The following is a 13998-nucleotide window of genomic DNA, read 5'->3' as shown; positions in this document are numbered from 1 at the left end:
GTAGGAGACAGGCTAAACTCTTGTCCTTATATTAAAATTCATTGTGGAAGAAATACTTGGCCAATGAACACTTGCCCAAGTAAAATTTGCTGTTGTAAATCATAGCTTTTGGTTGTCTATTTTACCTAATTTATTGCCTGATGCCTATGACTGTCTCTTGGGATCCTTTAAAACAAAACCCAAACAACAACTTGGCTAGATGTTGTCTTTGAAGTTATTATTCCATTATTTCCCTTTCCCCCCCCCCCTCATTTCCAGACCTTAGAAAGTACCACCTCTTCTTATTCTAAAGCAGTTTTCCACCTTCTCATGAGTAGATATTTTATAAGCCCATTGAGGGAATTTTCCCATTAAAATGTGTACTTCTAAAGAGCTGGGACTATTTTTGTTTTTGTATACCCAGCATCTAGTAATCACTGCTTCTTAAGGATTGATTCTTTGAGGAAAATTCAAGCCCTCAACAATAGTTCCCCACTATACAGAATATCCAGAATAATTTTAGTAATTACATGTCGATTGATTATTAATCAATTAATCAATTGATAATTAATCAGTAATTGGTTTTGCTGGATGGGAAGGGAAAGTAGAGGTAGAAGTTAGATCTGTGTAGATGAATGCATATAAAGCTCTATTTGATTTGTTAGTTCAATTAGAACTATTTTTCTCCCTCTTTCTGTCATTTTCCATTTTAAACTAAGATTCTCCTGGAGGGGTGAAGGAGAGGAATTCATTTGGAAAATGCACATCATTTAAAAAAAAAATCACATCATGAAAAGATATTTATAAAATTTTAGAGATTCTATTTGCATCGTTGAACAAAATTCTCTCATGCAGTCTCCCTTTATCATCTCTGAAATGGAAAAAAAAATATTAAAAGCCAATGTCTAATTAGGCAATATGTCCGTTTGTGGTCTCTTGATCCAAGGTGTCTCATCGTTCATATTAAGTCCTCCTCACCACTTGTCAGGCAATATTCTTCATTCCTAGTTCTCTGGGATGAAGGTTGGTCATGGTATTGACTAACAGTCTGTGAGAAGTCCATCTTTGAATGTCAAGTAGTACTCAGCTCAGAATAGGTCACTCAGACATTTCTTAAAATTAAGAATTAGAACAGCAAGGTTTTACTGGGTTGGAGGTACTTTAGGGGCAAAATTTGGGATACCTTTCATCTGTTTTGGGGACATCTGTATTCTCTTTGAGATCAGATTAAGTCCGGTCTGTGTGCCGGCTCGAACCAACCAAGTACACATTCCACCACTTTTCTCCCTCTTCGGCATTCTTCGAAGCTTCCATAGATGTAGATGAAACGTTTATTTCTGTCTGCTTTAATGCTCATTCGAGTGTGGGTGACCTGCTGGAAAGCTCTTATTGTAAAGCCCTTAGGACTTGTGCAAAGAGAATGGACGAAGGATGACATAAGGGCATCCGGGGGAGACGGACGTAAATCTCTGGGAAAGGGGAAAAAGAGGAATGAGTCATCTTGAAGACTCAGAGCTTGGTGAGACAGCAACGGGGGCCGTCCTGGGGGGAAGCGGAGGGCTGGCGATAGCGGAAACAGAGTGCTAAGCTTCTTAGGCTTAGGGATCACTTGGGTCTTAACTCTGAGAAGGATGGCGAGGACAATCTACAAAGGAAAGATAGTTGCCAAAGAACCCCGTCCCGGGATCACTCACCGATAAGGAAGCCCACAAGGTGCCTGTCTATCGGCAAACAAAAGTGCCTCTCTCTCTCCCATTTGTGATATTGGGCCTTTGGCATTGCTGCTTTTTTCTTCAGCTTCGGAGGCTTCTCCTGCTTCAGTCTGAGCCTTTGAGGCCTCTGCTTCTGCTTCAGAGTCAATGTCGGACTCGCTGGCTTCTGCCGCTGCTTTAGATTTCTGGCCTTCTTGTCTTGATTGTTGGGGGAGCCGGCATTCTTGGTTGGTCAGTGGTCCTCCTTCCTGACACTTGTTCATGGTTGCAGGGCCGTGCAGACTTATCAGAGGCTTTTCCTCAATTTTGTGAATTTTAACCTCTTAAAAGATTCACACAAGAATCCTGCCCCTTCACTGCTCCACCTTCTCCCACTTGTTATTGGCTTGACCCAATGGAATCACCCAATACTTTCTCAACTGAAATTATGCCTCCACCCCCAGTCACTCTCACCACTCAGTCACGACCCCACCTTCACTCACCCTTTTCTTTAAGATTAAGGTTAACTAGATTAAAAAGAGTTTTCTGATTTGAAAGACTGATTGAATTGTCAAGGAGAGTTAGACTAGTGAGAAGTGAAAAGGAAGGAGCCCAATTTGCTGAATAGGAAAGGGACATCCAAAGAGCCTTTTGATTAAGTCATTTAGTGAAGTACTGTTCAACTTAATTAGATACACATTTGTGAAGTGCCTACAAGATTTAAAAAAGACTGTTAGGCACCAGGGATGCAAAGACAAAGTAAATTTTAAATTCTTGCCCTCAGAGAGCTTATTTTCTGATAAGAGGTTACAACCTGCACTCAGAGAAGAGAAATGATAATTTCAGGAGAGAAAATGCACTAATTGGAGTAAAGAAGTCAGAAAATGCTTCACTCAGGAAAATTCCTCTCAAATTAATTCAATTTGATTCAACCTTTATTTACTATTTGGGAGTCTATCTCAAGCAAGAAGACTTCCCTTGGCAGAATGGGCTGAGGAGAACAATTTGTTTAAACAATTTTGTAGGTAGTTGAAACAAACATAGAGAACTTAGAGCTTGGTCAGACATTAAAGACCCCAAAGTCATCCACTGGGCCATTGATAGTCATCCTGACTTTTGTCTTGCTTTTGGACTTTAATGATATTGAGAGTGTGGCTGCCTGTGCAACGCTACTTCCAATTTAAGCAGGAGCTGGCATTCGTCTTCAAAACAAAGGACAAAGATTTAAAACTATGTGCAAGATAGGATAAGAGGTACAAGGACAAAATTAAATTCACAGCCTCTTGTTAAGGAAAAATGAAATGTGTACTGTGGAGATTAAATCTAACTGGTTTAAAATGAAATACAAATATGAGAAGGGAAGTATTAACTGTGGACATCAGTAAAGATCAAGATCTGACAAAGGATAGGGCCCTTGCAAATGGCCTTTGCATGAAGCTAATGTTATCACCACACCCATTTTCTATTGACAAACCAAAACAAAGCTTGTAAACTCAGTTCCTCATCCTTTCTTGCCATTATACACACACAAAAAGACAAAAATCAAACAATCAAGGAAAGCATGAAATTAAGCCAATCAATCAACAAACATTTGTTAAATACCTACTTATTAAAGACAGGCCCAGTACTAAGGCCTAGGGATACAAAAAGAGGCAAAAACTTTTTTTTTTTAAATGGTGACAAGGAATTGGAAATTGAGTGGATGCTCACCATCAATTAGGAATGGTCGAATAAGTTATGGTATATGACTCATCTTGAAATGAGGAGCAATAGTATAATTTTTGAAGGACTTATGATGAAAAATCGTATCCATACCATAGAAGAAACTGATTGATTCTGAATATAGTTCGAAGCATTCTTTATTATTCTATCACTTCTTTATTTTTAACAATTTTTCTTGAGGTTTTTATTTTCATTAGGGTGGAAGATCTGTTTTCTTTCACAACTTGACTTTTATGCAATTGTTTTGCATAATTTCACATGTGGTTTCTTAATTGTGGATGGGGATAAGGAAGAGAACCTCAAAAATCTTAAAAACAAACATAAGTTGTTTTGAATGTAATTAGGGAAACATTAAATAAATTTAAAACAAAAACAAAAAAGAAATGATGAGCAGACTGATTTCAGAAAAGCTTGGGAAAACTTACATGAATTGATACTAAATGAAATAAGCCGAATCAGGAAAACAGTAACATGATCAACTATGATAGACTTATCTCTTCTCAGCAATTCAGTGATCTAATTCTAATAGACTTGGGAAAGAAAATGACATTCACATCCAGAGAGAGAATCATGAAGACTGAATGCCATAGAAGCATACTATTTTCACCTTTTTTTGTTGTTTGTTTGCTTTTTTATTTTCTTGTGGTTTTTCTCTTTAGTTTTGATTTTCTTTCAGAACATGATTAATATGGAAATGTTTAAAATGATTATACATATATAATCTATATCAGATTGCTTGCTGTTTTGGAGAGGGGGGAAGTAAGGGAGGGACAAAGAAAGAAAACATTTGGAACTCAAAATCTTATAAAAATAAATGGTGAAAAGTATCTTTGTATTTAACTGGAAAAAAATAAAACAGCCACAGAAATTATATGAACATAAAAATAAAACATTTTTATACAAATAAAGTCAGATCTAAATATTTATTTTTTATGGGTAAGTTAAGCCAATATGACAAAAAACCCTAACAATTTTACCTAACCTAATTTTGTAATGCCATCCCAATTAAATTACTTTAAAATTATCTTACTGGGTTAGAAAAAATAACAAAGTTGATTTGGAAGAAGAGAAGGTTAGGAACTTCAAAGAAATCAGGGAATAAAAAGAAGTAAAAGAAGCAGATTCAGTAATTAGCACACCTTAAACTATATTTACAGGTGAGAGCATTGTTGAATTATATAATGAATAATTTTTATATTTTTAATCAAAATTTTCTTGAATAAATAAAGCTTATATAATTAATAATAGTAGAAATGCAGAAAATTTGGGGAAAAACTTACATAAGCAATTTCTCAGAATGTTTTATTTTGGAATATTATGGTGGTGTAGGAAATGATGGGTTGGTTGATTTAAAAAAACATGGAAAAACTTGGTCTTATGAAGGAAGATACTCTTCATCTTCAGAGAAACAGATGACAAATGGAAATAAACATAGTACCATCTTACACATGTGTATGAGTATATATACACATGTTTATAGATATCTATGTATTGTATATCTATGTGTGTATACATGTACACACATACATGTATATGTATTTAAAGAAAACCTACAAGGAAGCAAAAAAAAAAAAAAAAAAGGATGGGCAGCTCTGAAAACAATGTGCAATATTTATTACATAGGTTTTCTTGAAATGCAAATTTATGGTTTTATATTGAATCTTCTCTATTGTTTTGTATATAGCAATATTTTTTTTCTTATTTTGTATTTGAGTTCAAAATAAATTAAAAAACTTAACAAAAAATCTGATCAACTATAATTCCAGAGAACTGATAATGAAAATGCTGCCTACCTCCAAACAGAGAGGAGATTGGTTAATATTTAGAATATGATATATGTTTTTGGACATGGCCAATAGGAGAATTTGCTTTCCCTAGCTATGCATATTTGTTACAAGGGCTTTGTTTTTCCTTTTTTTTCCCTTTCTTACAGTGGGTGTATTTGTGAGGGTGAAGGAGAAAAAATAAATTATTGTTATTTGATAATTTAGTTAAAAGGAAAAAAAAGAACATTTGGGAGGATCATATCCAAGTTTTTTGGTTTCTCCAAATTCACTAGACTGTGAGGATTTCTTCATTTTAGTTGGTATTGCTTGTCACAGAGTGTAACTTAATTGTGATAGGGCCTCTGAAAATCATTACTTTTGCATATAGAGGTAAGACTGAAGAGCAGAGGATGGGCGGTTTAGAACTGGGCTCTTTGTTAAACCCAGAAGTTGTCTTTCCCCTGTAAGCCCACTTTGGCATTTCTATTTCTCAGCAGAGGTGTGTGTGTGTGTGTGTGTGTTTTTTCCCTTCCTGAGGGAGAAAATAGCAACATCCTGAATTTGAGGGTGATCATTTATCTTTGGAAGGAAGGAAAGGAAAAAAAAAAAGGAAGAGACAATAAAGCTCTTTCTCTCTTTCCTTCTCTTTCATTATATAATTTCACCTATTGCTTCTCTGGTCCCAAATAGGAAATTTGGTGGGAAATAGCTTTCTCCAGGTAAATCTCCCCCTTCCCTCTCCAGCATATTCAACTTTCATGTGATATTGGCTCTGAGGATACTGGTTTTTTTTTTGTAGATCATACGGATCATACTGGCAGATTTCCTCATTTTTAGGAACCTGTCAGTTGTCTGTTGACTTTCTGCCAGGATTGTTGGGTTTTTTAGAAGTGTGAATTCATAAGCTAGTGATGATCCCAACCCCCAAAACACTGTGACCACAAAGATCTCCATACTTTGGTTAAAGCTGATTGCTATGCTGACTTTGGATTGATTGTTCACCCTTCATTTTCGGCTCATTGTCAGCAGATTCTAGTAATTCAAGCTGAGGTGCTACATAGTGATTGTCCAAGTGGTCAAAACATCGTGGAATGTGGAGAAGACTCCAATCCTTTCCATAAATTTTTTCAATTTCATGTTTTTGCCTGTAGGAAGTAGAAGAAAGCAATACATCCTGAATAGATAGGTACCTATGTGGAGTAAATGAGTTCAGGTAAATTTCTAAGACTATAAGTCTTAGATGAGTTACCTAGCTATACTGATAATCACACCAATAATAATGACATTGATATTATTCATTAAGACAGCTAGATGGCTCATTGGCTAAACTACTAGGCCTGGAGTCTTCCCAAGTTCTCCTTTACAATTTCAAATCTGGCCTTAGACGCTTAGTAGTTATGTGACCCTGAAAAGTCACTTACTTACCCCTGTTTGTCTCAGTCTTTACCTATAAAACGAGTTGGAGAAATAACTAGCAAACCAATCTTTGCCAAGAAAACTCAAATAGGAACAACAACAACAATAACAACATACATTGGGAAATGGGCTAAAACAAAGCAGTGCTGGCTAGTGAAGAATCTGTTTTCTTGCTTTTAATCCTTAGACCAAAATTAGCACAAGCAGCAGACAATCGATCCATACTTTGTTGAATCTCAGCCTCAGGAACTGTTGTATATACATACATATATGCATATATAAACATGTGCATGCACACATGTATAATGTTGTGAAGGTAGAACTAAGATTTGGCAATAGACTATGTGTGGTATAAATAAAAAGGAGGAATTAAGGACTGAAGTTAGAAACCTGGGTCCTTGGAAGAAGACCCTAGATAATAACAGCGAAGTTAGAAAGCAGTAAAGCCTTAGGAAGTCTCCCCTCTTTCTTCTTCCCCCCACCCTCCTGGAAAAACTCTTCCTTTTTCTCTTTCTCAAAACTAGCATTCATAGAATGTTTTTAAGTTTGCTATCTCATTTTATCGTCATAAATACCCTGGGAAGTAGATTTTATATTGTTATCTTTATTTTATAGGGATGTAAACTGAGTCAAGCAGAAGTCATACAACTAGTGCCTGAGGAGTTATTTGAGAAAATAAATTTTTATTATTTGTTGTTATTGTTTTATTGTTTTGTTTGTAAAATAAAATAAAATGAAAAGGGGGGGGGTCGTTGGATTAGATGATCTTTAAGTTTCTTTTCAGTTTTAAATCTCTGATTTTATAAAAGTCAAGGGAAGGGGGATCAAGGAAAGGAATTCTTTGGGTGTAGGCATCAGAAATATGTCAAATGAACCAGAAGAAATGAACCATGGAAGGGAAAACAGGAACAGTGGATTATTTAAAAATGAAGAGTCCCTTGGTTCTTTGAAGTGATTCGCTGCAATTCCAACACATTTGTAGGGAAAGTGCCATCCACATCCAAATAGAGAACTATGAAGACTGAATGCAGATCAAAGCATAGTATTTTCACTGTTTGTTGTTGATTAGCTTTTTCTTTCTTCTTTCTTGTGTTTTTTTTTCCTTTTAATTGGTTTTGTTTGTTTTTGCTCAGCATGACAAATATGGAAATATGTTTAAAAGAACTGCACACATTTAACCTATATAAAATTGCTTGCAGTCTTGGGGAGGGGAAAATGGAGAGGAAGGGGAGAAAAATCTGGAACACAAGGTTTTGTGAAGGTAGATACTGAAAATTATCTTTGCATGTATTTGGAAAAGTAAAATACAATTAAAAATTGTAAATAATTGTAAAATAAAATAAAATAACAAAAAATAAAATCAATAGTTTTTTATGTCAGACACTGGAAATAGAATGACTTTAAAGTATAGATCCAATTATTATGACATTCAGATTTCACAATCTCAACATGATGTACATTTGAGGCGCTTAATGTGTAACTTATTCTTGCTTTTTCTCCCCTTTAATAAACCACCAAACCACCATGTGTCCATTTGAAGTTTTTCTATCAAAAACTACAAATTTGCTAATTTTCTTGTTTGCAAAAGAAACTTTTTTAAACAAAGCATTTAACTTTGTACATGATTAGAAGAGATCATTTTGAAACTATTCCTCTCAATCAGAATTTAATATCACCCCAACTATTAAAATTTCTTTTGAGTTCTTGAGACTTCTAAATAAAGTATATTACTATCCTGTTGAAATTCATAATAATTTCTAGAAGGAAATGATATAGGATATTTCTGTAGTGGATTATAGCTCTTATAACATAGGCCAAGGTTTCTTAAACATTTTCCACTCGACCCCTTTTTGCCTGAGAAATTTTTAAGAAATTCCAGGCATATAGGTATATAAAATAGGTATAAAAATAGGTATGTAAACTGGAAAGAATCATTACAAAATAATCAAAAGTGAATGCTGAATAAATGCTTAAGGGCAGGAACTGGGTTTTGGCTTGGAGGGGGAGGGGTTGGCATTGTGGTTCCAGATTTTTTCAAGGTTGTTTATACTCTCAATCAGTCAAGCAAGCATTTATTAATGCTTGTATGTTCTGGGCATCATGCTATGATACAAAAAAGAGATGTAACCCCTGCTTTCAAGGTGCTCACAATCTAATGGAGGAAATGACATACAAACAAACTATGTACAAACAAGATAGTTTACAGGATACATTGGAGATAAACCCACACTGTGCTTCAGTGGTTTCCTGCCTTCTTACCTTATCATAGATTGTTTCTTTCCCTTCCTTTCCTGGAATGCTCTCTCTTCATTTCAGTTTCTTGGAGCTGCTACCTACCTATCTTAGCTCAAAAGTCACTCTCCAATTCTTAAAGTTGGAATTTTTTCCCCATCCCTCCAAAAAAACCCCAAAAAACCTATATTTATTTTGTAGTTTGGGTCAGTGATTAAGAATGAGAGGAAGACGAGTGGAATTCCACTTACGTCTTCTGTAATCTTGGCAACTCATTTTCCTGAGCCTATTTTCCCATCTGTAAAACGTAGAAGTTATACTAAATATGTGTATGTATGTCTAGATATATATACACAATTATGTATATATACATAATTTACACACATTTTGAATTTACATATATGGGTATATATATTATTTATATACAGACGCATATTTTGTTTGTATTCTAACCATCCATCACATTTTAAAAAATATACAGATATTATTTACTTATCTGTATATGGAGATGTAAACTTTGCAGTAGAATTAGTTTAGTCTTTATACCCTCAAGTGCTTGGTACATATTAGGCTTAATACACACAGGAAGAATTAGATCGAATCACTCAACTCATCCAATTCTATTCGAGTTGTTTCATCTCCTATTCTGCAGTCGGGAGGCTAGGTAGCAAAGTAGGTAGGGTCCTGTTGGAATTCAGGATAGATCTGCGTTTGAATTCAGCCTGGACGGGAATTTGAATCCAGTTTCAGCCTCTTAGCTTTGTGACATGTTTTAAAATACCTAACCTTTCTTCCGGGTTTCATAATATGTAAATTGGGGTTATAACAGCCCCCTCTCCCTCTCGGATGGAGGATGGGGGAATGTATGCTGTGAAAGGCGTTGAAAGGAAAGCAGCTAGGTGGCTCAGTGAGTAAAACGCGTGGCCAACGTACTGGCTGTGTGACCTTGGACAAGTCACTTAACCCTGGTTGTTAAAAATAGGTTCTCCATCTGTAATATGAGCAGAGACGGAAATGACAAAGCATTCCACTGTCTGCCAAGAAAAACCCCAAAAGAGTCACGAAGAGTAGGACATTATTAAAACCATGGAATGTCACAGAGTTTTGGTAGGAACAAACAAGAAAATATATAAATATAAAATATGTTTTTGCAAGCTTTAAACAGTTACCAACTTGTTAGCCATAGTTACAAGGATCAAATGAGATAACATTGAAAAATACATGCCATGAATTATTATTATATTAATTTAATATTAATTAGTAACACTTTAACAGCTTAATAACTTAATGATAAGAAAAATTAAATGTCTCCCTTTCTGTTTCTCCCACCAGTTCTCTCACCATCCTCCTTCTCTGTATAATTAAATCAATCAAGAAAACTAAAGACAAATATTTTCTTCTCAATGGAAAAGGGTGGGTGGGTGGGCTGGGGGAAAAATGGATTCCGAAGCTTGGGGTGGGGATGGGGGTGGGGATGGAGGTGGGGGTGGGAGTGAGGGTGGGCGTGAGAATGAGAGAGGCACCGCCCTCAGCGGCTGAGGCGAGAAGGGATTGGTTGATTCTGAATTTGCCCCGGCCAGTGGCGGGCGATCTGTGAAGGGGTGGACTCTTACCTGTGCCTTTGAAATTGGACTTGAGTTCATTGAACCCCAGTCTTTCCGTCTGCTCTTGGCCGGTATCACCTGCGTCCCGAGGACACCATGAGTAATCAGCTTGTTCGAGAAGATTATAACCAGTCCCGTCCTCGGAGACCGAGACCCAGACCCCAGGAAAAAGACCCTCTACGGTTTCTGGTCGAGGCTCGACTCGTGGGTGCCCTTATAGGTGAGTGCTTTGGGAGCCGAACTCTTCTCCCAGATGTACCTTCCCGGGTTCGCAAGTGGTCCCTTCCCCACGCTTGAGCGCGGGGAGAATCCGGGGGAGTGAGCCCGCGCTCCGGCCGCTGCCCACGTGGCTGCTTCCTGGCGCTGCCTGCTCAGCCGGGCTGCCGAGTGTAGGGTTCTGAGCCGTCACAACCCGGGATTCCCGGCACTTCCCCAGCCCCGCTACCACTTCGAGAGCCCTCTTTTCACTCCCCTTTGTTCCTGTGGTTGTGGCTTGTGGTTTATGGGGTTTAGTTGCTTGTCTTTGTATCAGCCCATGTTCAGTCCCTGCTTGGCACGTAGTAGGAGCTTAATGGACTCTTGTTGACTTGACTCAGGGATGAAAGGATCGAGGATTCGAGCAATGGAGACTCTTTCAGGAGCTCAAATTAAAATAGATCTCTTCAATCAAGAAGAGAACGGTGAAAAGCCCGAAAAAGCAGAGGTTCTAGTTTTCGGAAGCAACCATTGTAGAATTAGAGCAAAAGAACTGGTTGAATGTATCATCAGATGGTATCCACCAGCCTCCCCTGATGGTAAGTGACTTACTTCGGGTGGGATGTCTGTACACTTCCTGCCCTCAGGCTCTCCAAACCACATGTGCTTTGATTCCTAGAGAGTGGAGATTGCTTGTCTTTGCATTTGTATTCCCATTGCCTAGTGCTGTGACCGACCCACAATAAGCCCAGGGGGACTTCAATTAATAGCTTTTGTTGACTTGATTTTCAAGAGATGGGTTTCTTCGTGACTTTTTTGCTTTGGTATTAGGGATATAGAGATAAAACAGTAAAAGATTGCTCAGAATTGGGAGTCATTGTACCATTGACTCTAACTTAACTGGATTTACTTGTGCAATCTTGGGCATGTCTTTTTGAATGAAAATGTTTATACATATGGTGTATGTTTATAATACAGTATTTATGCAATTGTGTGTTTTTGTGTGTACATGTATGTGTGTATAAATATAAATAAATACACACACACACACACACACACACACACACACACACAGATGGCTCAGTGAATAATTGGCCTGAAGTCAGGAAGACTTTCATCTTCCTGAGTTTAAATTAGATGCTTACTTCAGATACTGAAGCTGTATGGGCAACTCACTTAAACCTGTTTGCCTCAGTTTTCTCAACTGCAAAATGGGCCAGAGAAGGAAATGACAAAACTACTCCATTGTCTTTATCATGAGGGGGCAGTTAGATTTTTTTGACCCTATATTAATAAAGGAAGGTACATTCAAATGAGGTTCAGGTGAATTGTTCTGAATGAGTAGGAAGTGCTGGTAAGTCACTGTAATGACGTGAGTCATGGGGTATTGTAGAGTGGCTTGGAACACTAGACTAGGTCAAGAGGAGCCAGTAAGAATGATTTTCTCCAGAGTCTAGAGAAGTCAAGTAATACTAAGAATCTTGAGGCAAGAAGGTGCTAAGTAGAATTGGAATTTAATTATGATTTTAATTATGATTTTATATCCCCTAGCTTCTTTTGGAATAGGAGGGTATAGCTGGCTATTTCTTACTCTAGGAATTTGAACTTAAAAAAAAACTTGGGTTTGAGTTTGAGATGATGGCTCATCACTTTTGGAAGTAGGATACATGAGAGTCCTGAGATATAAGGAATTACAAGCCTGGGAAATAGGTAAATGTTGTTGTTCCCATTTTATAGATCTAGTGTACGAACAAGATTTGAACTTGGGCTTTTCAGAGTCCAAGCCCCAGGGCTGTATTCACTGTGCCACCCACAAAGATAAAGCAATGGGAAGCCCCTATTTTTAGGGGTAGGAGCCAAAAAAAAGTGGAAGAGGTTGGTAAGCCAGCACATGCCATTTAGTAATAAATTCACTAAGACTCCCTTCTTGCAAAGGGGATTTTGGGAGTTTAGACAAAGGGACCAGGGTGAAGAAATGAAGTGAATGAACATAATCCTGGATATATGCATGTAAGGGTATGTACAACACCCTAGAGAAATGAGGAGTCATGACCTTTTCCTTTCAGTCACAGGATCAAATCTTTTTCTTTTCAGCTGCAGACGAAGCACAGCAAGCTGTTGCCCAGATGTCCATTCAGGAAAAGAAGTAATATGCTACCCAGCTGCTTTTTGTTAATTTTATACAAATAAATTATGTTTGGTTTTTTATTCCTATTTTTTCTTTTTTAGGGGATAGGGTTGGGAAGGAACAATCATACTTATTTTTCCTGTGTACCTTCTCCATTTCTACCCAAATGCTCCCCCTTTCCAGCTACCTCTGGGGTATCTGAAGGAGAGATTTTGGGTAGAAAATGATGGAGCTGGTGAAATAAGATGTAGTGAAAAGGGACTTCTGGCCTTAACTAGGGTTTTAGGAAGAAAATGGGTTTCCTGTTTTAAGATCTTTGAGTTTCGTTGGTCATTTTCCTTCTGCATAGTTATGTCCAAGAGAGAATAGTAACTATTTAGGAGCAGGCTGGGATAAAATCCTTACCCCAAGGGTATAAAAGGAATTTTTGTTGATGGTTTGGTAATCTAGGATGAGGAACATGGGGAATTGTGGGCTAGATTGGAGGAACATTTAAAAGTCCTTCAGTATAGTAAGAGATGGGGAATAATTTGTTAGAGAGAAAGCCTTTAAAATTTAGCCCCTGTAACTGAATAAAATCCAAATAATCCCAATTGAGTCCATGAACCATTGCATTTCCCTTCATTTGCTATCCAAGGCTTTCTTCTTAGATCTTCAAGAATTTGAGTTAATCTCGGTTAAGTGGCTTGCCCAAGGTCACACAATTAAGCGTTTTCAGGCCAGATTTGAGGTCAGATTCTCTATGAGGCTACCTAGCTTACCCCTATCTTTAACAGGTTCTGATCAGATTCTTGAGGATTGTCTTTTTGTAATCTAGTTTAGGAGGGTCAAAGAAAGTAGTCATTTGCCTTCTGGTCACAACCAGGACTTTCCTCCAAATCTAGTATTGGATACTGAAATTCCAAGAGAAACCAGTTTTTTTTTTTTTTTTTTAAACCTGCTTTCACTAGCGCCTGATCACAGAACTCATGGCATAGAATGGTATGCGTCCTTCCCAAATGAGAAAATTGGAAGTGGGTTATTTCATGCATTTTGTCTATCAACTGAGGAAAAATAAGTGGGGTGGTATTATAGTTGAAATCAGTTATTTCATGTGTTCAGGGTTTTGTGCAATGGTTCCTTTGGTTATTAAAGCTGAAATTTGTCCTAAAGTTTAGATTGAAAACCTGCAATGGGTCAGGAATGGAGAAATCCAGTTACTGCCTACTGTGCTCAGTGCATATAGAATTTTCCTGAAAAGTTGTATGTGAAATTTGAAGCAGTGA

The 13998-nt window shown here is 37.3% G+C and overlaps 1 protein-coding gene across 1 annotated transcript; it reads left to right on the top strand.

Moving 5' to 3' along the window:
- The first annotated feature begins 10365 nt into the window (after window positions 1-10365).
- Window positions 10366-12813, top strand: LOC127559417 (insulin-like growth factor 2 mRNA-binding protein 3-B). The gene is made up of 3 exons (XM_051993187.1): window positions 10366-10630; window positions 11007-11204; window positions 12700-12813. The coding sequence occupies exons 1-3, from the start codon at window positions 10507-10509 to the stop codon at window positions 12753-12755; spliced, it is 378 nt and encodes a 125-aa protein (XP_051849147.1). The 5' UTR covers window positions 10366-10506; the 3' UTR covers window positions 12756-12813.
- Window positions 12814-13998: the final 1185 nt, after the last annotated feature.

Source organism: Antechinus flavipes, chromosome 4 (assembly GCF_016432865.1).
Source record: "Antechinus flavipes isolate AdamAnt ecotype Samford, QLD, Australia chromosome 4, AdamAnt_v2, whole genome shotgun sequence".
In the NCBI taxonomy this organism is placed as follows: Eukaryota; Metazoa; Chordata; class Mammalia; order Dasyuromorphia; family Dasyuridae; genus Antechinus; species Antechinus flavipes.
This window is presented reverse-complemented; position numbering and strand designations above follow the sequence as displayed.

What these genes read in the sequence shown, in the direction of transcription:
- LOC127559417 (XM_051993187.1), top strand. Translation starts at nt 10,507, where the DNA reads ATGAGTAATCAGCTTGTTCGAGAAGATTATAACCAGTCCCGTCCTCGG. An exon ending in ACTCGTGGGTGCCCTTATAG is followed by an intron (nt 10,631 to 11,006) that starts GTGAGTGCTTTG and finishes GACTTGACTCAG; the next exon opens with GGATGAAAGGATCGAGGATT. An exon ending in TCCACCAGCCTCCCCTGATG is followed by an intron (nt 11,205 to 12,699) that starts GTAAGTGACTTA and finishes TTTTCTTTTCAG; the next exon opens with CTGCAGACGAAGCACAGCAA.